Genomic DNA, 27,002 nt, shown 5'->3' with positions numbered 1-27,002 from the left:
AGTTGTGCTCCCTGAGCAGCAGTGTGCCTCATTAGTAACTTTTTAATGAGTCACAGGCTGTGACTGCTCATTAATAGGCTGGTTAGTCTGCAACCCCAGGGGTGGGGGAGAGTGAGGATGGAAGCCAGGGAGAACAGAGCTCAGTCTGCATCAGAGCTGCATCAGAGGGAGAGAGAGCTAACTCTCTTTAGCAGAGACTCCTAGGCTTTCACTCTCAGGTCCCCAGGGTCTCCTCTGGCCCTCAGAGACAGATTCTGCAGATAGAGGTCCAGAGGGACCCAGGCCTTAGAGAGGAAGAATGACAACAGAGTCCAGTGATCCCAGACTCAGGCCAGAGATTCTTGAGGAAATCAAATGCTCTTCAGGTTTTCTTTGATGCTTGTGTAAATGGAATATTGTCCTTGGAAATTTTTGTCCTCTTGCTTTCCATAACCATGAATTTCCTTGCTGTCGCCCCAACGCCCCCCCCCCCCCCCGCCACATATCCAAGTGCAGATTCTTTCCTATTATTTCTCAAGTCCTTTTGAACTATACTTTGGGAGTTCAGAGGTTGGCCCTTTTCTTCTGTCTTCCTTGTGTACTATCTTAGACATCCCTTCCATTGCCGGGGTTTCAACAAATCCTGTGGAGATGAAGCTTCCTTGTGCACTGAAGCTGGGTAGTGGCTTACATCTCCCACTGGGATTATTGCTGGAGCCTCCTAACTGATCACCAGCCTCTAGTTATACTGCAGACTCACATATGCACCTCATTCTAATTCATCCTTCTTACTGTCTCTAGAGTTCTAAGTGTACCTGTGAAAATCTGTCATTTTCATGCTTAAAATCCCAACAATTCACCCTTGTCGCCAGAATTAAATTAATGTTCTATTGTACAAGCCCCCTTATACTTCATAGTTAAGCTCGAACTTATTTTTCCATTTTAGTTCTTACCATAACTCAACCATTTAGTTGCATGGATAGTCAGATATTGCCCCCCTTGAACTATTTTCTCTCCCCTACACTATGCATTTCTACTTTCTCTAAATTTATTCCTTTTTAATCCTGTCAACAATTTATGGTTTGAAAGAGATGGGTTCAAACAAAACAAAACAAAACAAAACAAAACAAAGCAAAAAACAAATTCCATGCCCGGTACTTAAGAGTTATACAAGTTCATAGAAATTACTCTAAATTTTTATCCTTATATTTCCTAATCTATGAGAATAATATAATAATGTAATTAAAAACATATGTGTGATAATGTTTAACACATAATAATATGTAATAAAATTAAAATTATATAAGACAAGTATTTTCACTTGTTGAGTTCTGTGAGTCTTTCTATACTTTAGTATCTCAGTTCAAAGTGGGAGATCAATTATACAGAAATCTCAGAGATGTTTGCTGTAATTATAACATGTGAAATCTATGGTAAGTCCACCTCCCCTCAAGTAATAGGAGAAATAAGTAGCTAACATTATTTATTTATTTATTTATTTATTTATTTATTTATTTATTTATTTAATCAGTTATTTATTCTTGAGGGAGGTGGGCAGGGGGTTGGGGTGACTGGGTGACAGGCACTGAAGGGGGAACTTGATGGGATGAGCACTGGGTGTTATGCTATATGTTGGCAAATTGAACTCCAATAAAAAAGAAATTAAAGAGAGAGAGAGAGAGGCAGAGACACAGGAAGAGGGAGGAGCAGGCTCCATGCAGGGAGCCTGACATGGGACTTGATCCTGGGACTCCAGGATCATGCCCTGGGCTGAATGCAGGCGCTAAACCGGTGAGCCACCTGGGCTGCCCAGTAGCTAACATTTATTGACAGGCAAATATGAGTTTAAATATTTTTAAGTAATTACCAATTATTCCTAACAGGTTTTATTACAATTTACAGAATAAGTTAGTTTTTTCAAAAGAGCAAGTAGCTTGTTCAGTAGTCACAACTATTAAAATGTGAAAGCTGAAATTATAATCGAATCCAAATGTCAGGTACCTTAAAGATTTTGCACATGCCTTCTCTAAAATATAGAGGTAGCAACCAGAAAGGATAGATAAATAAATAATACTTAACGTGGAGATTAAAATAGCTCTTAAGAGAGTGATAGGAGCAAATGGAACAAAAAAAATAAAACACAGTGTTGATGTCAACTTAAATGGGAGTGATATGACCTGCTGTGTGCAGAGCAATTTCTTTGGAATCATTAAAAATACTCATAAAGTTACTTTTCTTCTCTGCATGAAAAATATACTTGGCACAGAGTGTTCAGGTAGAAACAATTATCAAGCCTTTTTACCTTTTCTTCATTTTTAAAAATTTTAACTTCCTGTTAGTTAACATATAGTGTTATATGAGTTTCAGGTGGACATACAGTGATTCAACACCTCCAAACATCAATGAGTATCCATCACAACAAGTGAACTCCTTAATCCCCATCATCTATTTAACTTATCCCCCAACAACTTCCCCTCTGGTAACCATCAGTTTGTTCTCCATAGTTAAGTGTTTGTTTGTTGGTCTCTCTCTCTCTCTCTCCTTTATTTCCCTTTACTCATTTGTTTTGTTTCTTAAATTCCACATATAGTGAGATCACAGGGTATTTCTCTTTGTAACTTATTTCCCTTAGCATTGTACTCTCTAGTTCCATCCATGTTGTTGCAAATGGCAAGATTTCATTGTTTTTTATTGCTGAGCAATATTTCATGATATATAGGTATATTATTCCATTATATATATATACATATATATAATATTTTTATTCATTCATCAATCAATGGACACTTGGACTGCTTGGACTGCTTCCATATTTTGCCTATTGTGAATACTGCTGCTATAAACATAATGGTGCATGTTTCCCTTTGAATTAGTATTCTTATATTCTTTGAGTAAATATCCAATAGTGTTATTGCTGAATCATAAGATAGTTCTATTTTCAACTTCTTGAGGAACCTCCGTACTGTTTTTCACAATGGCTGCCCCAGTTTGCATTCTACCCAATAGTGCACGTTCATTCCTTTTTCTCTATGGTCTTGCCAACACCTGTTGTTTTTTTTTGTGTAAAAATTTTAGCTCTTGTGACTGGTATGAGGCAGTATTTCATTGTAGTTTTGATTTGTATTTTCCTGATGGTAAGAGATGATGAATATCTTTTCATGTGTCTGTTGACTATCTGGATGGCTTCTTTGGGAAATGTCTGTTCATATCTTCTGTCTATTTTTATTTAGATTATTTGTTTTTGTGTGTGTGCTTTGAGTTTATAAGTTCTTTATATATTTTGCATACTAATCCTTTATCAGATATGTCATTGCAAATATCTTCTTCCATTCCATAGGTTGCCTTTTAGTTTTGTTGATTTTTTTCTTTTTCTGTGTAAAAGCTTTTTATTTTGATGTAGTCCCAATTGTTTATTTTTGCTTTTGTTTCCCTTGCCTCAAGAGACAGATTTAGAAAAAAGTTGCTATGGCTAACGTTACTCCCAGATTTCTCTTCTATGATTTTTATGATTTCTAGTCTCACACTTAGGTCTTTAATCCATTTTGAATTTATTTTTGTGTACGATATAGGAAAATGACCCAATTTCTTTCTTTTGAATGTAGCTGACCAGCTTTCCCAACACCATTTTTGGAAGAGAATGTCGTTTTTCCATTGGATATTTTTTCTTGTTTCATCAAAGATTAATTGACCATAGAGTTGTGAGTTTATTTCTGGATTCTGTTGTTTTTTATTGATCTGTGTGTATATTGTTGTGCCAGTACCATCATATTTTCATTACTATTCCTTTGTAATATAACTTGAAGACTGGAATTGTGAATCCTCCAGGTTTGCTTTTCTTTTTCAAGATTACTTTGGCTATTCAGGATCTTTTGTAGTTCTATACATATTTTAGGATTGGTTGTTCTAGTTCTGTGAAAAATTTGTTTTTCCAATCCATAAGCATGGAATATCCTTCCTTTTCTTTGTGTCTTCTTCAATTTCTTTCATCCGTATTTTATAGTTTTCAAAGTACAGATCTTTCACTTCTTTGGTTAGGTTTATTCCTAAATATCATATTATTTGGGGAGAAATTGTACATGGGATTGAGTCCTCGATTTCTCTTTTTGCTGCTGCATTATTGGTGTATAGAAATGCAACATGAATGCCTGGGTGGCTCAGCGGTTGAGTGCCTGCCTTCGGCTCAGGGCATGACCCTGGAGTTCTGGGATTGAGTCCTGCATCTGGCTCCCTGCATGGAGCCTGCTTCTCCCTCTGTCTGTGTCTCTGCCTCTCTCTGTGTGTCTCTCATGAATAAATAAATGAAATCTTAAAAAAAGAAATGCAACAGATTTCTCTACATTCATTTTTGTATCATGTGACTTTATGAATTCATTTATTAGTTCTAGCAATTTTTTTAAGAGGTCTTCTGGATTTTCTATATATACTATCATGTTATCTGCAAATAGTGAAAGTTTGGCTTCTTCCTTGCTGATATGGATTCCTTTTGTTTCTTTTTGTTGTCTGATCACTGTGGCTAGGAGTCCCAGCACTACATTGTATAGATTTAGTGAGAGTGGACTTTCTTGCCTTGTTCTTGACCATAGAGGAAAAGCTCTGTTTTTCCCCACTGAGTATATTAGCTACGTATTTTTCATATATGACCTTTATTATGTTGAGATGCTCCCTGTAAACCTACCATGTCAAGGGTTTTTTTTTAATTGTGAATGAATGTATTTTGATGCTTTTCAGGATCAATCAACATGATCAAATTGTTCTTACCCTTTCTCTTACTGATGTGATGTATCACATGGATTGATTTGAGAATAATGAATCACCTTGCAACCAAGGGTAAATCCCACTTGATGATGGTGAGTGATTTTTAAAATATATTTTTGGATTCATTTTCTAGTGTCTTATTGAGGATTTTTGCATCTCTGTTTACTAGAGATATTGGCCAGTAGTTGTCTTTTATGGTCATGTGTCTTTTGGATCTGGGTATCAGAGTAACACTGACCTCATAGAATGAATTTGGAAATTCATTTCTTTTCTATTTTTGGGAATAGTTTGAGAAGAATAGATATTAACTCTTCTTTAAATGTTTGAAAGAATTACCCCCTGGAAAACCATGTGGTCCTGGCCTTTTATTTTTTGGGAGCTTTTTGATTACTGATTCAAATTCTTTGCCAGTTATTGGTCTTTTCAAGTATCTCTTTCTTCCTGTTTAAGTTTTGGTAGTTTATATAATTCTAGTAATTATCCATTTCTTCTAGGTTGTCTAATTTTTAAATCATATAGTTTTTTGAAGTATTCTCTTATAATTGTATTTCTGAGGTTGTTTGTTATTTCTCTTCTCTCATTTGCAGATTTCCTTAGGGTTAAAATGAGTTTCCGAAAGGCAGCAAAATTAGATGGGTCTAATTTTGTTTTTGTTTTTGTTTGGTTTGGTTTTGTTTAAGTAGACTCCATTCTGGTGGAGCCCAATGTAAGACTTGAACTCACGACCCGAAATGAGATCAAGAGTAGAATGCTTAACCAATTGAGCCAACTGGGTGACCCTACATGGGTCTAGTTTGTTTTTCCATTCTGTCACCCTATATCTTCTGATTGGAGCATTTACTCCATTTACATTCAAAGTGATTACTGATAGAAATGTACTTGTTGCCATTTTATTACTTCTTTTTTTGTTGTTTCTGAAGATTTTCTCTGATCCTTTCTTGTCCCTCTCTCTTTCATGTTTTGCTGATTTTATTTAGTCATATATTTGGATTTCTTTCTCTTTATTCTTTGCATTTTTATTAGTGTTTCTTGATATATGGTTACATTAGGCTTCTATATAACCATTTCTGCATATAGCAGTCTATATTAAGCACAAATGTGTTCTTCCAATCACCAAACCTGAACACAAAAATAACCTTTCTTTTTGATTCTTCATTGAATTATTTTTACCTTCCATCAAGGAACATGTCGAATTCTGAGAGAATAATGGGAATGAGGTGCTGCTATTTAGTTGGTGCTCTTTCAGTAAATGGGTCAGAGAAGTAATTATAAACTGTAATGTTAGAAAACCATAGCTGGGGGAATCACAATGCCAGATTTCAGGTTGTACTACAAAGCTGTGGTCATCAAGACAGTGTGGTACTGGAACAAAAACAGACACGTAGATCAATGGAACAGAATAGAGAATCCAGAAGTGGACCCTAAACTTTATGGGCAACTAATATTCGACAAAGAAAGAAAGACTATACACTGGAAAAAGACAGTCTCTTCAATAAATGGTGCTGGGAAAATTGGACATCCACATGCAGAAGAATGAAACTAGACCATTCTTTTACACCACACACAAAGATAAACTCAAAATGGATGAAAGATCTAAATGTGAGACAAGATTCCATCAAAATTCTAGAGAACACAGGCAACACCCTTTTTGAACTTGGCCACAGCAACTTCAAACAAGAAACATCCATGAAGGCAAGAGAAACAAAAGCAAAAATGAATTATTGGGACTTCATCAAGATAAGAAACTTCTGCACAGCAATAGAAACAGTCAACAAAACTAAAAGACAACCTACAGAATGGGAGAAGATATTTGCAAATGGCCTATCAGATAAGGGCTAGTTTCCAAGATCTGTAAATAACTTATTAAACTCAACAGCAAAGAAACAAACAATCCAATCTTGAAATGGGCAAAAGACATGAACAGAGATCTGACAAAGGAAGACATAGACATGGCCAACAAGCACATGAGAAAAGGCTCCGCATCACCGGCCATCAGGGAAATACAAATCAAAACCACAATGATATACTACCTCACACCAGTGAGAATGGGGAAAATTAACAAGGCAAGAAACCACAAATGTTGGAGAGGATGTGGAGAAAGGGGAACCCTCTTGCACTGTTGGTGGGAATGTGAACTGGTGCAGCCACTCTAGAAAACTGTGTGGAGGTTCCTCAAAGAGTTAAAAATAGATCTGCCCTATGACCCAGCAATTGCACTGCTGGGGATTTACCCCAAAGATACAGATGCAATGAAACACCGGGACACCTGCACCCCGATGTTTATAGCAGCAATGTCCACAATAGCCAAACTGGGAAGGAGACTTGGTGTCCATTAAAAGATGAATGGATAAAGACGCTGAGGTATATGTATACAATGGAATGTTCCTCAGCCATCATAAATGATAAATACCCACCATTTGCTTCGACGTGGATGGAATTGGAGGGTATTATGCTGAAGAAATAAGTCAATCAGAGAAGGACAAACATTATATGATCTCATTCATTTGAGGAATATAAAAAATAGTGTGCTTTAACGTGTTATAATACCACACCTTGATCATTGTTGTAATAGAAGCATTTAACCAGTCTTGGACTCCTGTACATTGTTTCTTGGCAATAAACTTTTTCCTCATCCCTTAGTGTTAATTCCCATTTCTGTTGTCATTGCCATTGGCCTTGTTACTTATTCCTATTTTTGGCTCCACCTTCATTGACATATTCTTTCACTTAATAAGCAAACATTTATATGCTGAATTCTGATCCTACAACAATGAACAAGGCGTTGCCCTATAGGAGCTCTTAGTTCCTTAAGTGAGACAGACAAGTAAATAAACAGCTACAGAACAAAAAGTGCAATTCAAACTGCTTAACTACGTTACAATTCTACATTTAATTCTGCCAACAGAATTGGTTTTCAATTAGTCTCTACATGCTAATTCGTACCTGGCAGAATTCTTCCTCATTCTTTGTTTCCGCTCCCATGTTCTCATTTGCCACTTCTATTGGCCTGGCCAGGCCTTTATTCCTGAATTATTAGTATATAAAGCTTCTCACTGTTCTCACAGTTTCCATGCTTATTTCCCAATCCCCCTTTTTACACTCACTATTAAGTACTGGATTTACACAGTCCCTGCCCTCAAAGACACTACGGTCCAATTAAAAGTGAATTAACAAAGAATTCATAGATAAATGTTAAATCGTATAATGCTATTATTGCTGTGAAGCAAAAGACTAGATTCTTTGAGGAATGATACAAGGGACTTAGAGAACTCCTTTCTGAATAAGTAACATCAGGAAATCAGAAAATGGTACCAGGTAATGGAGTAGGAATCAACCAGGTGGAGATTCGGAGGAAAACATTAGAAACAAATGGATTAATCCATGCAAAGATCCTACTGCAGGAAAGATTTTGGCGCATTTCCTGCATGATAAAGAAAGCAGCCAATCTGAACAGTTAAGTGTAATGTGGAAACAGTGTTGGTAGCAGTAATAGCAGCGATGTTTGCCATGATATAGTCAACTAGAATGCCTCTTTCCCTCCTTGCTGCCCACCTTCCAGTCTCAGGCCGAATAGTATCTTGATGAAAGTTTGCCTTATATGACATTTACCAGGACTTGGCATGTTTTCTACACTTAATTTCATTTCCTTCTCACAAGAGTATTGGAACTTGGAGTAATTTACATATCTTTCTCTAGATCATAAGGCTAGAAATTCATAGGGGAGAAACCAGAATGAAAGTGTTATTTTGTTTCAGTGTCTTTAATTTTTATTAAAAATTTAATAAATATACAGGGTAAAATTAGTCAAGTATAAAGTAAAATACAATCAAAAGATTTCCCTCTCAATCCTCACCAATGTACTTCACCAGTTTTCTTCCCCAAAGGCAAGGATTACTATCAATTTCTTGCGTCTTGGGGGCGGGGCAAGATGGCAGAGGGGTAGGGTCCCCAAGTCACCTGTCCCCACCAACTTACCTAGATAACATTCAAATCATCCTGAAAACCTACGAATTAGACCTGAGATTTAAAGAGAGAGCAGCTGGAATGCTACAGAGAAAAGAGTTTGTGCTTCTATCAAGGTAGGAAGACGGAAGCAAAAAATAATAAAATAAAAAAGAATCCAGTGGAGGCCCGAAGCTGTGCAGATAGGCACCCTCCACCCCCAGGGCATCCAGGCCACTGTGGACTGTGACACTGTGTTAGTTACTGTGGGAGCTGAATCCAGGGCTGGAGAGCAGGCCGCCGCCAGTGGTGTTGTTCCTCCTGGTGTCACCCTGTACCTGGGATGGAGCTCGGCAGCCAGGGAACAGGGGCCTCAAGGGAAAACAGCTCCCACTGAGCTGAGCACACACCTGAAAATCAACACAGCAGCCTCTATCCCAGAAGACCAGCTGGAAGGACAGGGGAAGAGCAAGTCTTGGTCGAGCAGTGCTGGAAAGCTCGAGGGGAAGTCGAGGAATTTACAGTATATGAAATCAGAGGATACCCTACTTGTTATTTTTCTTTTTTTTCTTCATTTTTCCAGTACAACTTGTTTTTAGCCACTCTGCACTGAGAATAATAACTCTTTGTGACAGAATTACAAAATTTGATTTACAATTTGATGTCCGAAAGGCAGTTCAAAAGCATAATTATAAAGCTACTGGTGGCTCTAGAAAAAAACATAAAGGATTCAAGAGACATCATGACTGCAGACTTTAGATCAAATCAGGCCAAAATTAAAAATCAATTAAATGAGATGCAGTCCAACCTGGAGGTCCTAACAATGAAGTTAATGAGGTAGATGAAAGACTGAGAGACATAGAAGACAAGTTGATGGCAAGGAAGGAAGCTGAGGAAAAAAGAGAAAAACAATTAAAAGACCATTAGTAGAGCTTAAGGGAAATAAAGGAAGCCTCAGAAGGAAAAATCTATGTTTAATTGGGGTTCCAGAAGGTGCTAAAAGGACAGAGGACCAGAAAGCATATTTGAACAAATCATAGCTGACAACTTCCCTAACCTGGGGAAGGAAACAGGCATTCAGATCCCGGAGATAGAGAGATCCCCCCCAAAAATCAATAAAAACCGCTCTACACCCTGACATTTAATAGTGAAACTTGCAAATTCTAAAGATAAAGAGAAAATCCTTAGAGCAGCAAGAGACAAGAAATCCCTGATGTATATGGGGAGAAATATGAGATTAATAGCAGACCTGGCTGGCAGGCCAGAAAGGGCTGGCAGGGTATATTCAGGGTCCTAAATGAGAAGAACATGCAGCCAAGAATACTCTATCCAGCAAGGCTCTCATTCAGAATAGAAGGAGAGATAGGCAGAAGATAGGCAGAAACTGAAAGAATATGTGACCACCAAACCAGCTCTGTAAGAAATATTAAGGGAGTCTCCCTAAAAGAAAGACGAAGTCCAAGAAATAATCCACAAAAACAGGGAATGAATAGGTATTATGATGACACTAAATTCATATCTTTCAATAGTAACTCTGAATGTGAATGGGCTTAATGATCCCATCAAAAGGCTCAGGGTTTCAGATTGGATAAAAAAGCAAGACCCATCTACTTGCTGTCTACAAGAAACTCATTTTAGGCCTAAGGATACCTACAGGCTGAAAACAAAAGGTTGGAGAACCATTTACCATTCAAACGGTCCTCAAATAAAGCAGGGGTAGCAATCCTCATATCAGATAACTTAAAGTTTATCCCAAAGACTGTAGTAAGGGATAAGAGGGACACTCTATCATACTTAAAGGGTCTATCCAACAAGAGGACCTAACAATCATGATTATTTATGCCCCAAATGTGGGAGCTGCCAAGTATATCAATCAATTAATAATCAAAGTAAAGATATACTTAGATAATAATACACTTATACTGGGAGACTTCACAGTGCTTTCTGCAAATGACAGATCTTCTAAGTACAACATCTCCAAAGAAACAAGAGCTTTAGAGGATACATTGGACCAGATGGATGTCACAGATATTTACAGAACTTTACATCCAAATACTACTGAATACACATTCTTCTCAAGTGCACATGAAACTTTCTCTGGAATAGACCACATACTGGGTCACAAATCAGGTCTTAACCAATACCAAAAGATTGGGATTGTCCCCTGCATATTTTCAGATGCTTTGAAATTTGAACTCAATCACAAGAAGAAATTTAGAAGAAATTCAAACACGTGGAGATTAAAGACCATCCTGCCAAAAGATGAAAGGGTCAACCAGGTAATTGGAGAGGAATTAAAAAGATTCATGGAAACTCATGTGAATGAAGATACAACCATTCAAAATCTTTGGGATACAGCAAAAACAGCCCTGAGAGGGAAATACATCACAATACAAGCATCCCTCAAAAAATTGGAAATAACTCAAATGCACAAGCTAATCTTGCACCTAAAGGAACTGGAGAAAGAACAGCAAATAGATCCTACACCCAGCAGAAGAGAATTAATAAAGATTCCAGCAGAACTCAATGAAATAGAGACCAGAAGAACTGTGGAACAGATCAACAAAACCAGGAGTTGGTTCTTTGAAATAATTAATAAGATAGATAAACTATTAGCCAGCCTTATTAAAAGCAAAAAAGACTATAATTAATAAAATCACGAGTGAAAAAGGAGAGATCGCAACCAATACCAAGGAGCTATCAATGATTTTTAAGACATATTATGAGCAGCTATACGCCAATCAATTAGGCAATCTAGAAGAAATGGGTGCATTTCTGGAAAACCACAAACTACCAAAACTGGAACAGGAAGAAATAGAAAACCTGGACAGGCCAATAAGCAGGGAGGAAATTAAAGCAGTCATGAAAAACCTCCCAAAACACAAAACTCCAGGGCCAGATGGCTTCACAGAGGAAATCTATCATACGTTTAAAGAAGAAACAATACCTATTCTACTAAAGCTGTTCCAACAGATAGAAAAGGATGGAATACTTCCAAACTCGTTCTATGAGGCCAGCATCACCTTTCTTCCAAAACCGGACAAAGATCTCACCAAAAAGGGGAATTATAGACCAATATTCCTGATGAGCACAGGTGCAAAAGTTCTCACCAAGATACTAGCCAATAGGATCCAAAAGTACATTAAGAAGATTATTCACCATTACCAAGCTAGATTTTTTATTTTTGATCAACCCCCTATTGGTAGAATTAAGATAATTTTCTCATAATTTTGATTTTTTATTTTTGATCAACCCCCTATTGGTAGAATTAAGATAATTTTCTCATAATTTTAATGGTAAAACTTGTGCTACAATAAAAGCTATAAACTTTCTCGTGCCTAAAACTGTTTGGACTACTATGTCTATCTTATTTTGCTCACTGGCCCTTTCAAAACAAATAGCTTCAATTCACTTGATCAGTCTTTGGACAAGGGATACATCCTCAGTTTTTTCATCTTCCTTACCAAGGCTAGTATTAGCAAAAACAACAAAAGCAAAACAAAAATATACAAAAAAACATGTTATAGGGCAGCCCTGGTGGCGCAGCGGTTTAGCGCCGCCTGCAGCCCAGGGCTTGATCCTGGAGACCCTGGATCAAGTCCCACGTCAGGCTCTCTGTATGATGCCTGCTTCTCCCTCTGCCTGTGTCTCTGCCTCTCTCCCTCTCTGTCTCTATGAATAAATAAATAAAATCTTTAAAAAAAAAAACATGTTATATTACAGGAGGTCTAAAAAAATAATAAAGGCAGTCTACTTGACTGAGTCCTTTTTCTCAGCAGTTTCTTGTTTCTTCCCACCTGGATCTTGTTTTTTGCAACTACTTATTCTTATATGCTTACTTGTTTATTTGTTCAATGCCTGGCTTTCCCCATTCCAATGAAAACTTTATGAGCATAGAGATGTTGTTTTGTTCATTTATCTTTCTCAGTGTCTAGAACAATTCCAGCATGTAGTAACCACTCAATAAATATTTGCTGATGAACAATTATTGGCTATATGATAGGCTGTTGTAACATTATATTCATAGAAGATATGAATACACATGCTGTAGTATAATTTACTAGCATTAAAGCTAATAATATATCCATCTAATCATATCAATGCTATAAAATAACATATTATCTTTGTCTTATCAATATAGAAAGTGAAATTTAGAGAGCTTAACAAAATTGGTAAGCATCACAAATCAGAGAGATGTAGTGCCTGAATTAAACTGAAGTCGCTCAGAATCCAAAACTTTTCTGCTTTTCTCTACACAATGCTGCATTCCCAGAGTATAGATTTTATTCCCTGCACTTTATCCTATTGGCATCTGATATTCCTTAGGGCCCCAAAGGACAGTGGATCCAAGAAAGGTCATGTACCCTTGAGGAAGGGAAGGAAGAGAAGCCAAGGTGAGCCCAATTATACCTGGGGGGAAATACAGATGCCAGCCCTTCAGCTGATCCTGAGTACAAAAAATATACAGTTGAGAATAACTCCCTGAAGTCAGGACTGGGAGTATGGCCAACCCAAGTAATTGGCTCACTTGGGCCTGACAAAGAAGTCAGTAAAGACCTGGCTTCAGGTCCAGCCATTAATGGCTCCTCCAGGATAGAGAATATGATTTTCCTTCTGGTTCTTCTGACAGCAGTACCAGAGCTCTTCAAATAGTCAAGGTCAAGCATAAAGTATGGGTGTCAGGCAGAGCTGAACACAGCAGATCTCCCTAGAGATGGGTGGGTACAGGTAAGCCTTCCTTCAAGGACCAGGTCGGTCAAGGGCTCTTCTTGGAGTTCAGATGTTCTCCTAGACCAAGTTTGGCAAGGTTTGGAGGGACACCTCATTCTATTCCTGCATCCACACTGGTAATATCTCATCAGTTTCTCTCTTCCCTAGCCTCAATTTCCTTTTTCTACATCATAAGTGAGATGGGAGACCACAAAAAGATTGAGATTACCAGTTTTCCAAATCTTCCCTCTAAAACTTTCTGTGTCAGAAAGGCTCCAAACCCTGCAGCCTCCACAGGACAGATAATTCCTCCAAATTGGACTCTCCTCTGATTAACTCAGGGAAGACTTGCCTCAATGGAACATTCATTAAGCAGAGCACATCAGTGTATACTACTTACTTAGGGCAACTTTATGGGTGCAAAAGGCCTGGAGGAGTGGATTCCTATTCTTGGGCACTCAAATGATTAGCAGGGTGATGTACCTGAAGAAGTCCTAGAGGGAATGGGTGGGATGGAGCCTGTGGGCTGATCATGAGCCACCAGGTTCTCTGATGCCTTGCAGTCAAGAGCCAGTGTGCCATCTCTTCTTCCTCAGTAGTTTCCAAAAGTTCTACGGGAATCCAACGGGCCATTACACCTCTCCTCCCTCTTCTTTCAAATCCTCTTCACCAGCACCAAACACTCCACTTTGTCCTGAAATGGAGTTTCTAATGAAAGCGGTTTTAGTGTAGAGTGTGAGTAGATGTGGAATCCAATGGAAACTCCAGGAGTAATAAACTTTCTGATATTCTTGTATTCATATTTCCATCCAATTATCCAAAAGTACAGGTGAATAGCTAAATCTGGATATGCATTGGGCTTATGCCTATACATAGTGAGCAGTTTCTGGCCAGAAGGACCTTGCAGATTAAACTGGGAAATTCTGGTATCAATAGCTAATTAAAACATACTGAATAACCAGTATTTTAAAAAGTACCCAGGGATAAGCCTATTTGGAAACATCACAGAGGAAACGTATCTGAGTTTTGACAATGGGAAGGAAGAAGTTTGCTAGGTAGAAGAGGTGGCATGAATAAACCCAGATGATGTTATGTGCAGAGACATTAGAGCAGAGATTGGCCAACTACAACCCATGGGCGAAATCCAACTAGTCCCCTGTTTTACATGGCACAGAGCTAAAATGGACTTTTACATTGTTTTTTTTTTTTTGACTTTTACATTGTTTTTAAACATTTCATTTATTTATTTGACAGAGATAGAGCATAAGCAGGGGGAGTTGTAGGCAGAGGGAGAGGGAGAAGCAAGTTCCCTGCAGAGCAGGGAGTCTATGTGGGGCTTGGTCCCAGGACCCTGGAATCATGACCTACATTCAAGGCAGACTCTTAACCCCCTAAGCCACTCAGATGCCCCTAGACATTTACATTTATTAAGTAGTGAAATAAACAAAGAATAGCGTATAACATCTGAAAATTACATGAAATTCAAATTTTGATGACTATAAATCTATTTTATTAGAACTCAGGTATGTTCATTTGTTTGGGTATTGCGAATATTAGTATGCCCAATGCTTTTTTGTTTACTTGCAGATTAGATATTTTAGGCGTGTGTGTGTGTGTGTGTGTGGGTGCGCGTGCATTTGTTTAGATATTGAGCAGCTGCCACAGAGAACGCATGATCCACAAAGCCTAAAATATTTTATATCTGGCCCTTTACAGAAAAACTTTGTTGACCTCTGGTGTAGAACCATGAAGCAAAGTAGTTATCAATAAATGATAAGAGACTCAGCATTGGTGGAGATCAAGGTACCTGGATGATGAGGAGGTAAAAGGTAAGACCTAAGAACTGTTCTGTATTTGTATTGTGTGTCTTGCTGAAAATCCAACTGTTGCTTTTTAGAAAAAAATATGTTGATTTACAGCCAAATCTATACTATCCCTCTCCTTAGCATTGAGCTTTATGATTATTTTCACTTTTCTAAGTTTGATGGGAAAAACTGAATTTCTTTGTTATTCACAGAATTGTTTAATTTTTATTTCTTTCTACTACTGGGAAAATTGAATTACTTTATATGCTTCTTCCTTTTTTATTTTTTACTTTTTAATAATAAATTTATTTTTTATTGGTGTTCAATTTGCCAAGATACAGAATAACACCCAGTGCTCATCCTGTTAAGTGCCCCCCTCAGTGCCCGTCACCCATTCACCCCCACCCCCTGCCCTCCTCCTCTTCCACCACCCCTAGTTCATTTCCCAGAGTTAAAAAAGATTTTATTTATTTATTCATGAGAGACACAGAAAAAGAGAGGCAGAGACACAGGCAGTGATAGAAGCAGGCTCTATGTAGGGAGCCCGATGTGGGACTCAATCCTGGAACTCCAGGGTCATGCCCTGAGCCTAAGGCAGTCTTAACCACTGAGCCACCCAGGCATCCCTATATGCTTCTTCCTTATTGGCATTATTGGCAAACTGAATCTTTGTGGCCTCTAGTTTTTGTGGCCAGCGATAATGTTTTTTTTTTAAGATTTTATTTATTTATTCATGAGAGATAACAGAGAGAGAGAGAGAAGCAGAGACATAGGCAGAGGGAGAAGCAGGCTCCATGCAGGGAGCTGGAGGTGGGACTAAATCCTGGGACTCTAGGATCACGCCCTGAGCTGAAGGCAGACGTTTAACCACTGAGCCACCCAGGCATCCTGAGATAATGTTTTTCTTTAATGAGGTGTATGACATCTTTACAAATCACTAGAAGTTTTTAATTCGTTGTTGAATAACTACAAATAGCATTCCAAGTTTATCATTTGTTTTTTTATTTTTTTTATTTTTAAAATTTTTTTAATAAATTAATTTTTTATTGGTGTTCAATTTACCAACATACAGAATAACACCCAGTGCTCATCCCTTCCAGTGTCCCCCTCAGTGCCCGTCACCCATTCACCCCCACCCCCCACCCTCCTCCCCTTCCACCACCCCTAGTTAGTTTCCCAGGGTTAGGAGTCTTTATATTCTGTCTCCCTTTCTGATATTTCCCACACATTTCTTCTCCCTTCCCTTATATTCCCTTTCACTATTATTTATATTCCCCAAATGAATGAGAACATACACTGTCCTTCTCAGATTGACTTACTTCACTCAGCATAATACCCTCCAGTTCCATCCACATTGAAGCAAATGGTGGGTATTGTATTTAAACATTTTAAGAGTTCATTTTGAGTTACAGGGGCACTTGGGTGGTTCATTTGGGAGACCATGTGACTCTTGATCTTGGGTTCATAATTTCAAACCCCATGTTGGGCATAGAGTGTACTTCAAAAAAAAAAAAAAAGAAAGAAAGAAACCTAAAGAAAGAGTTGTTTGAGTCACAAAAGTATTGTATTCTCAATCATATATGTGTTTATCTCCATACAAAATAATACATCATCAAGATGAATAATGTGGAATACATGAAATAAAAAGAAGAAATTTGATACACTTATCACAGACTAAGATTGTGACATTTATATGAATACTGCTTCAGTTTTTCTATGTATGGATATAATGTAATATTTTAAAGTAAATATCTTCCCACTGAACATACTATTTTGTAAATTACACCATCTACCTAGCTAAGTATATTGAATATTTCTCATTCTCACTGCAGAACTCCATAGCAGAGATAGAACACTATTTAACTAAGTTTTAATTTTCATTCTTTTTGTTCATTTGTTTCCTGCTACATTACCATAAAGTTGAGAGGAGCATTCTGTTAAATACAATTTGCACTCAAACTTAATATAAAATTATAGATTTGGTATTGTGCAAATATCTTTGATATATTTTGTGAAGTCTATGTATCATTTTGGCTTATCATGTATATTTCCCTTCACTTTTTAAAAAAGATTTTATTTATCTTTTTGAGAGAGAGAGTGAGAAAGAGCATGAGTGGGGAGGAGAGGCAAAGGGAGACAAAGAGGGAGAGGCAGACTCCCTGCTAAGTAGGGAGCCTGACTTGTGTTTCCATCCAGGGACTCTGGGATCATGACCCGAGCAGAAGGCATACACTTAACCAACTCAGCTACCCATGTGCCCCTTCCTTCACTTTTAACATAAATGAGTACCATAATTTTTAAAAATCTGATTTATTTACTTTATAAAAAACTAGATTAGTTAATAAATTTAAAACTTCTACTCTGTGAAAATACAAGATACAGACTGGGAGAAATATTTGCAAAACACATATGTGACAAAGGATTTGTATCCAAAATATGCAAAGAACACCTTAGAATTCAACAATAACAAATGAACTCAGTAAAAAAATGGCGGAACATCTGTATAGACATCTCAAACAAAGATGATGTATCAATGGCAAGTAACATATGAAAAGATGATCAACCTCACTTGTCACTAGAAAATTTCAAATTAAAACCAGAATGAGATACATTGATAAGAATGGCCAAAATCCAAAACCAAAAGCCAAAAACCAACCAGCCAAACAAACAAAAAACCTGACAAAGTATGAAGCAGCAGGAACTCTCATTCATTGATAGTGAAAGTGCAAAATTAACCACTTTGGGACATGGTTTAGCAGTTTTTCTACAGAAATAAACATAATGTTACCATATGATTCAGCAATCACATCCCTATCATTTGCCTAATTGATTAAAAACATATGTCTACACAAATCCTGGACTCAAATGTTTATAGAAGTTATATTTATAATCACCCCAAACTAGAAGAAAGTACAAGTTACAAGATGAAGAGGTAAATTAATGTGGTACATCTATTCAATGATAAAGAGAAATGAGTTATCAAAGAATTATATGACATGGATGAACCTAGAATCTTATTTTTTTAGAAAGTTTTAAATTTATTTCTTCTCTGAGAGAGAGAGGGCAAGAGGGGCACAAACTGGGCAGGTAGGGTGGGGCAGAGGAAGAAGCAAGCTCCCCACTGCAGAGGAAACCCCCCTCCAGGACATGGGGCTCAATCTCAGGATCCCAGGATGATGACCTGAGGCATCATCTGAGGAAGGCAGATGCTTAACCCACTGAGCCACCCAGACACCCATAAAATCTTATGTTTTTAAGTTTGAGTATAGTTGACACACAATGCTATGTTAGGTTGAGGGTTACAAGTTAGTGACTTGACAAGTACATAGTATACATTATGCTATCTTCAACACAAGTGTAGCTACATCTGTCCCATTATATCACTATTATCATTTCATTAACTGTATTACTCATGCTCTGCCTGTTATCCCCATGATTTACTCATTCCATCATTGGAGGCCTATATTTCCCACTCCCCCTTCACCCATTTTGCCCAACACCCCATCCCCTACCCTCTGACAACCATCAATTTGTTCTCTGAATTTATAGTTCTGATTCTACTTTTTGTTTATTCACTTTTTTAGATTCCATTTATGAGTGGAATCATATGGTATTTGTCTTTCTCAGTCTGACTAAAAATCCTGTTTTTAATTTCCATTCACTTTCTGGTAACTTCTAACATTTTTACCATGTTTATAGACACTCTGATTTTAAAGGTATAATTATATCCTTTGCCTACTTTCCCCCCATGTATTAAAAACACTTTTTATCATGATAAAAACACTTAATATGAGATATACCTTTATTTTTTATTTACACAGTACAGTATTAGTAACTACAAGCACACATTGTAAAGCAGATGTCTAGAATATCACTCTAATATATCCTTATGCTCAGAATTGGCTATTATATTTATTAACTGAAGAATTATTTTTATTAATTTATTTATTAATTTTTTTGTCCTTATAATTATTTTTTTATTGGAGTTCAATTTCACACATATAGTATAACACCTAGTGCTCATCCCATCAAGTGTCCTCCTCAGCGCCTGTCACCCGGTTATCCCATTCCCCTGCCCGCCTTCCCTTCCACTACCCTTTGTTCGCTTCCCAGAGTTAGGAGTCTCTCATGTTTTGTCACCTATTATTTTAAATAAATATTCAGGTTGCATTAAGAAAGTAGCCTTCTGGGGGACCTCGGTGGCTCAGTGGTTGAGTATCTGCCTTTGGCTCAGGTCGTGATCCTGGGGTCCTGGATCAAGTCCTGTATCAAGCTCCCCGTTGGGAGCCTGCTTCTCCCTCTGCCTATGTCTCTGACTTCTCTGTGTCTCTCATGAATAAATAAATAAAATCTAAAAAAAAGTAGTCTTCTATCTATGATTAGTAAAATATACTAAGAAATGAATTCATCAAATATTTTCAGGATCTACTGAGATTAATATATTTTTCTTAATTGAATTTTTAAAAGAGATTTTATTCATTTATTCATGAGAGACACAAAAAGAGAGGCTGAGACACAGGCAGAGGGAGAAGCAGGCTCCTCACCAGGAGCCCAGTGCCTGGACTCTGGGAACACGCACTGAGCAGAAGGCAGATGTTCAACCACTGAGCCACCTGGGCATCCCTCTCACTTGAATGTTGATGGGATTAATTATATTTGATTATTTTAAAATTACAAACCAACTTGCATTCCTAGAATAAATGCTACTTGGCCCTACAGATAATTTTTGATTAACAAATATCTCAATTTATTTGATATTTTTGCACTGTAAGTAATTAAGTAAGATTGATCTTTGGGCTTTTTTGAGTGTGTATTATACTTGCAACATTTGAAAACAGGTATATGTAATTGTCATAATGTTAGTTGGGAAACACTGCATCTTTTTCTTCGTTCTGATAAATCACAAGACTTACTGTCCTTGAGGACTCAATTACTATGTGCATTAAACTATCCCAGTTCATGGCCTATTTGGTAAAGTTTTGATAAAATTACTTAACCCACTCACATTTTATCTCTTTTTTTAAAAATCAAAGTGAACTTTACCTATTAGTAGAAAACCACTAATTTCATCTTTAAAATCTGCATTTTTGTGTTCTTATATTCTTTTTTTTAAATATTTTATTTATTTATTAATGATAGAGAGAGAGAGAGAGAGAGAGAGAGAGAGGCAGAGACACAGGTAGAGGGAAAATCAGGCTCCATGCTGGGAGCCCTAGGTGGGACTCGATCCTGGGACTCGGGCTCTGGGCCAAAGGCAGGTGCTAAACTGCTGAGCCACCCAGGGGTCCCCTGTGTTCTTATATTCTAAAAATATAATTGTGTTCTTATATTCTAAACATTGCTGTTCTGTTTCTAAGGGTATTTTTCATAATCTTAAGATTGCATATTTCTGTCTCCTCTCTTTATTAGATTTTTCAACAGTTTATCTCCACTTTTTAACTTTTCAAAGGACAAACTTTGGTCTATTTACTAATTTACAATCTCTAAATAAATTTCTGCTTTTAATTCGATTTCCTCCCTTCTGTATCTATTTTGTTTTCTAGCTTATTTGAAAACCCAGTTAATTTATTTTAGTTATTTATTATGGTATAATAATAAGTCTTAATTTTCCCTTCCAAAAATTTTTAAACTGCATATACTGTGTTTTGTCATGTTTGTCATCAGCAGGAATCTGCTGTTTTTCCAAATTCCTGTATTTATTGCTTCATCAGGATATAACTGATACTTAACATTGTGTAAGGTATACAATGTGATGATTTGATATATGAACGTATTGTGAAATGATTACCACATTAAGATTAATTCACATATCATTCGCTTCACATAATTACCTTCTGAGTGCGTATGTGTGTGTGTAAAGACATTTAAAATCTACTCTTGGCAACTTTCAAGTATTTACTGCAATATTGCTAACTACTGTCACCATGGTGTACATATATCCCCTTATTTGTTTTATAACTGGAAATTTGTGCCTTTTAATAATAATCACCATTTCCCCCAACTCCTAGCCCCTGACCACCATGAATCCATTCTCTGTTTCCATTAGTTTGGCTCTTAGACTCTACATATAGTGAGATCATATAGTATCTTTCTTTGTCTCACTTATTTTACTTAGCATAATGCCTTCAAGATCTATCCATGTTGTTTGCTGCAAATGGCAGGATTATCTCCTTTGTTGTGGTGAATGATATTCCTCTGTGTGTGTGTGTGTGTGTGTGCACGCGCGTGTGTGTTTGTGACATTTTCTTTATCCATTCATCCACTGATACATTTAAGTTGTTTCCATGACTTAGCTATGGTGAATAATGCCACAATGAACATGGGAGAGTAGATATCAACCACACCGCAAAGTTATTAAGTGTGCAGTAGTAAATGAGTGTGAGTAGATATAGTCTGATTTGTTTCAGCAAATATGGTAAAAAAAAAAAAAAACAGGAAATATGTCATAAAAAGAGTAACAATAGGAAGTGATGAACCATTACACATTCCAGACTCAGGCTCTGGCCATTCTTCCTAGTGTCTTTATTCTTAGACAACGCAAGGCCCTTCACCTTCCAGCTAAGATCCTGACCTTGTCTCTTTTCCTTTCCAAAAGGGAGTCTGAAAAACAAACCCAGATTCTGACACTTACAATCAAGAATCTCTCTCCAAGACCACAGTCGGGATTCATTTCTATGGCTGGAGGAAACTGGACAAGAGTTGAGGAATTTATCCTCATGAGCTTCTCTTCTCTACCTACTGAAATACAGTCGTTACTCTTCCTGACATTCCTAATAATCTACCTGGTCACCCTGATGGGAAACACCCTCATCATTCTAGTTACTTTGGCTGACCCCATGCTGCACAGTCCCATGTACTTCTTCCTCAGGAACCTGTCCTTCTTGGAGATTGGCTTCAACCTAGTCATTGTGCCCAAGATGCTGGGAACCCTGCTTGCCTGGGACACAACCATCTCCTTTCTTGGCTGTGCCACACAGATGTATTTCTTCTTCTTCTTTGGAGTTGATGAATGCTTCCTCCTGGCCACCATGGCATATGACCGCTATGTAGCCATCTGCAGTCCCTTGCACTACCCAGTCATCATGAACCAAAGGACACGTGCCAAATTGGCTGTTGCTTCTTGGTTTCCAGGCTTTCCTGTTGCTACTGTGCAGACCACGTGGCTCTTCAGTTTTCCATTCTGTGGCACCAACAAGGTGAACCACTTCTTCTGTGACAGCCCACCTGTGCTGAGACTGGTCTGTGCAGACACAGCACTGTTTGAGATCTATGCAATTGTTGGAACCATTCTGTTTGTCATGACACCTTGCTTGCTGATCCTGTGCTCCTATACTCGCATTGCTGCTGCCATCCTCAAAATTCCATCAGCTAAAGGGAAGCATAAAGCCTTCTCTACATGCTCCTCTCACCTCCTTGTTGTGTCCCTGTTCTATGTATCTTTAAGCCTCACTTACTTCCGGCCTAAATCCAATAATTCTCCTGAAAGCAAAAAGCTGCTGTCATTGTCCTACACTGTTGTGACTCCCATGTTGAACCCCATCATTTATAGCCTGAGAAATAATGAAGTGAAGAATGCCTTTGGCCGGACCTTCCGTAAGGCTTTAGGCCTTAGAAACTGCATCTCATAGGCATTAAGAAATGAGAATAAAGTGTACTGAATGGGGAGCAATCAGTTTCCTATCTGGGCTTCCTCTGTCTCTCTTCCCATCTCTGTTGGGATGAAACTCAGCTGCTGAATGTCAGTGGGGGCGAAGAGAGCACAGAAGTAGATTAGAACTATTGCTACCACCTGAAAAACTCCTGTGCATTAGTTTTCTTATTGATACAGTGATGTTTTGACATTTCTATCAGCAATCCATTCTACATATTTTTACCTTGTTAATATGTGCCAATGTTACATACACTGGGATAAAATGAAACTGCTTATGGTATGAACTTGGAGACAGTAAAGTCATTTTGGCACTTTATCTTGTTTTGGATCAGTTCAATTTCATTCCTTTGGAAAAAAAACCTATAGTCCTGTTTACATAATGTATTCATTTCATTTTGTCCACTTCTGAGGCCGTACTGGTATTTAAGGCTAGTTGGTATTTAACATGCATAGTGGAAAGTGGAAAGTAATCTCCATGCATATTCCTCTATAACCCCAAGAACCTTAATCAGTCCCTTCCTCAGGCTATTTTTCCCAGGTAATATTGTATTGCAAAAAATTATACTCAATATTATCAACTCAACACCAGTAAAGACTTTCCTTATTTGGCTGACAAATAATCTACTTAGAAACGTACTTTGCTTGAAGCCTCATAGTCATTTTTTATTTTTGTGAAGAAATTCTACTTGAGATATTCCATTTAATATTTTCAGATTTTTCTGTTGCTTTTTTGTGAGTTGGAGATAATTTTGATAAGTATTTAACCTAGAGATGTCTACATATATTGTATTCTTTAGCATGGAGTATCATAAAATAATAAACACAATGATTTACCATCTAATTTGATAATAGAGTGAGCTACACTCCACTGCACTTTTTAAAAGTTTTTCATTTTAATTTCATTTAGTTAACATATAGTGTTATATTAATTGCAGGTGTACAATATAATGATTCAACAATTCTATAGATCCTTTGGTGCTCATCACAAGTGAGCTTCCTAATCCCCATCACCGTTTAACCCATCTCCGTCCCCCGCTCCTCCCCGTCAGTAACCATCAAATGGTTCTCTATAATTAAAATTCTGGTACTTAATTATGTGTCTCTCTTTTTTCCCCTTTGCACATTTGTTTTGTTTCTTAAATTTCATATATGGTTAAACCATATGGTATTTGTCTCTCTGACTAACTTATTTCACTTAGCATTATATTCTCTTGCTCCATCCATGTCATTGCAAATAACAAGATGATTTAGTTCTTTTTTTGTGGCTGAATTACATATATATTTATGCAGCTTTGGTGAATACATGGGTTTGGTACCGAGCAGAGAGAAGATGCACATGGCACTCGAGTGTGAGGAAAAATAGAAATGAAGGTACATATATGCACACAAAATTTTGCCTCATTTGTTTGCTGACATTTATCTTCTACCACTGCAACCATTGCCATGAAGAACATGACCATATTTCTGAAGAACATCACAGACATCATTGTGGAATGACAGAATTGGAGTCAAGCAAATTTTCAGTGCTGGATGCTGAAAATGAAGAAAAATATATTGAAAAGCTCTCACTGATATGGTGAAAATGAAAGATTATTGTATAATATATTACATATAATAATATATAATATATTATTAATAATTATAATAATTATCTATATATTTTATGTGTGTGAAGATGTGTGTGTATATATATATTTATATAACTTCTTTATTCATTCATCAGTTGTGAACACTTGGGCTGCTTCTATAATTTGGCTATTGTAAAAAATGCTGCTGTAAACATAGGGGTACAAATCCCTATAAACTATTTTTTTGTATTCTTTGAATAAATACTTAGTAACACTCCAGTCTTCTTTAAAATGTGACATTTGAGAGCCTCCTAGTGACTCAGTAGGTTAAACGTCCAAATCTTGATTTAGCTCAGGTCATGGCCTTAGGGTCGTGTGATGGAGACCCACATCAGGCTCCATGCTTAGCACAGGGTCAGCTTGAGATTTCCTTTCTCCAGCTCCCTTTGTCCCTCCCCCAACTTTTGTGCACTCTAAATAAATAAATAAATAAATAAATAAATAAATAAATAAAATCTTTAACAAAAAAAGAGATTCTCTCTTTCCCTCTCCCTCTTATCCCACCCTGCCCTCTTATCATGTGCTAGCTCTCTCTCTCTTAAAATTTTTTTATAAATTTATTTTTTATTGGGGTTCAATTTGCCAACATATAGAATAACACCCAGTGCTCATCCCTTCAAGTGCCCACCTCAGTGCCCGTCACCCAGTCACCACCACCCCCTGCCCACCTCCCCTTCCACCACTCCTAGTTCATTTCCCAGAGTTAGGAGTCTTTCATGTTCTGTCTCCCTTTCTGATATTTCACACTCCTTTTTTCTCCTTTCCCCTTCATTCACTTTCAATTTTTTTTATATTCCCCAAATGAATGAGACCATGTAATGTTTGTCCTTCTCTGATTGACTTATTTCACTCAGCATAATACCCTCCAGTTCCATCCACGTCGAAGCAAAGATACAGATAAAAGTTTTTTTAAATTAAAAAAATAAAATACAATGTGAAGCACCTGGGTGGCTCAGTTGGTTGGGTATCCACTCTTGATTTTGCTTCAGGTCATGATCTCAGGGTCGTGAGATCAAGCCCCCAGTCAGGCTCTATGCTCAGCAAGGAGTCTGTTGGAGATTATCTCTCTCCCTCTGTCTCTGCCCCCTGCCTCCACTTGCACGCTGTCTCTCAAAATAAATAATAAAATCTTTTGAAAATATTCCAAAATGTGATGTTTGAAGTTTAGTTCCTTTTCCCATTTTAATATGATGGACATGCACTGGTAATAAAATAAATGAATAAAATATTGAAGTGCAGAGATAACCATAACACTCTAATTGCTGTCAAGTAATAACTGCATTATTGTAACATTTTTAAATTTAATACCTATTCTTAGCAGGAGGCAGGGCCATGTCTACACTCATAACCTGAAGAAAGCTACCACAAGACTGGCTGATAAGATTGTGACCATTTCTCTCCGATATTCACTAATCCTGACTCCTGGAAATGTCTTTTTTCAGTTTTATTGGTTTGTAATTGGCACAGAACATTATATATTTCAAGTGTACAATGTAATGACTCCCTCTCTATATAGATTTCAAAATAATTACCACAATAAGTTCAGTTACCACCCATTACTTCACATTGTTACAATGTTTTCTTCTTGGGCATCACTGTGATTTTTAATACCCCCAAGCAGCAGATGAAAGTACAACTAATGTACGGTTCTACACAGCTTCTTAGCTTTGCTGTTGTAGTATGAAAACAGCCATAATGCGTAAATGAATTTGCATGGCTGTGTTTTGATAAAACAATTCTGGATATCGGAATTTGAATTTCATATACTTTTCATGTGTCAAGGAATATTCTTCTGTTTTTTTTTTTCTAACCATTTAAAAATATAAAAACCATTCTTAACTCATGAACTATATAAAGATCAGTGGAGAGGGATTTGGCCCATAGGTTATGGTTTGCTGACATGTGGGTAAAAGCATAAACTCTGAAGCTAAAATGCCTACATTTTATTCTGGTTCTGTCACTTGATAGCTTGATAATATTGGTCAGGTTATTGTTCACCTGTGTGCTTTACTTGCCTCTTCCATAAAGTGAAGATCATCATAACACCTATTTCTCCTTTTTCATTTTAGTTGAGAGGATTAAATGAGTTAACATATGTAAATTACTGTGGAAGAGTCCTGGGCACATAGTAGTTTCTATAGAAAGGTTAGCCATTATAATGATCTGATTATTGGTCTGGGTAGTGATGATGATGATGAGAATAATAGAAATTATGACATGTAGGAAAAACTGGAGGAAGATGAGGGTGGAGGTGTTAGTAAGAGTCAAACCTTGAAAAGTCTTCCATGCCAAAGAGTTTGAACACTATTTTATGCACAATATAGACCTGTTGAATGGTTCTCAGCATGAAGAAATAGTCAACTCTGTACTTGGAAAATATTACTTGGCAGTGGTGAGGAAAATGGGTAGTAAAGGAACACAACCTATAAAAGAGACACCAGTCAAAAGACCTCTGTAATTGGGGAGTAAAGAGATTATAAAACCAAAATTCAGCACAAGGAAAACCACTTCATCTAAGAACTAGAAGTCCTC

At 37.2% G+C, this 27,002-nt stretch overlaps 1 protein-coding gene across 1 annotated transcript; it reads left to right on the top strand.

Annotated features, from left to right (window-relative positions):
* Positions 1-21,865: 21,865 nt before the first annotated feature.
* Positions 21,866-22,819, top strand: LOC144295299 (olfactory receptor 10A2). Its single transcript, XM_077867684.1, has one exon. It carries the CDS (start codon positions 21,866-21,868, stop codon positions 22,817-22,819), a length of 954 nt encoding a protein of 317 aa, XP_077723810.1.
* Positions 22,820-27,002: the final 4,183 nt, after the last annotated feature.

The sequence above is a fragment of the Canis aureus genome, chromosome 23 (genome assembly GCF_053574225.1).
Source record: "Canis aureus isolate CA01 chromosome 23, VMU_Caureus_v.1.0, whole genome shotgun sequence".
Classification (NCBI taxonomy): domain Eukaryota; kingdom Metazoa; phylum Chordata; class Mammalia; order Carnivora; family Canidae; genus Canis; species Canis aureus.
Note: the sequence above shows the minus strand (reverse complement) of the source record. Positions and strands in the feature narration are given on the sequence as shown.

Bases quoted from the DNA above. Each gene is read 5' to 3' on its own strand.
- LOC144295299 (XM_077867684.1), top strand. From the start codon at position 21,866: ATGGCTGGAGGAAACTGGACAAGAGTTGAGGAATTTATCCTCATGAGC.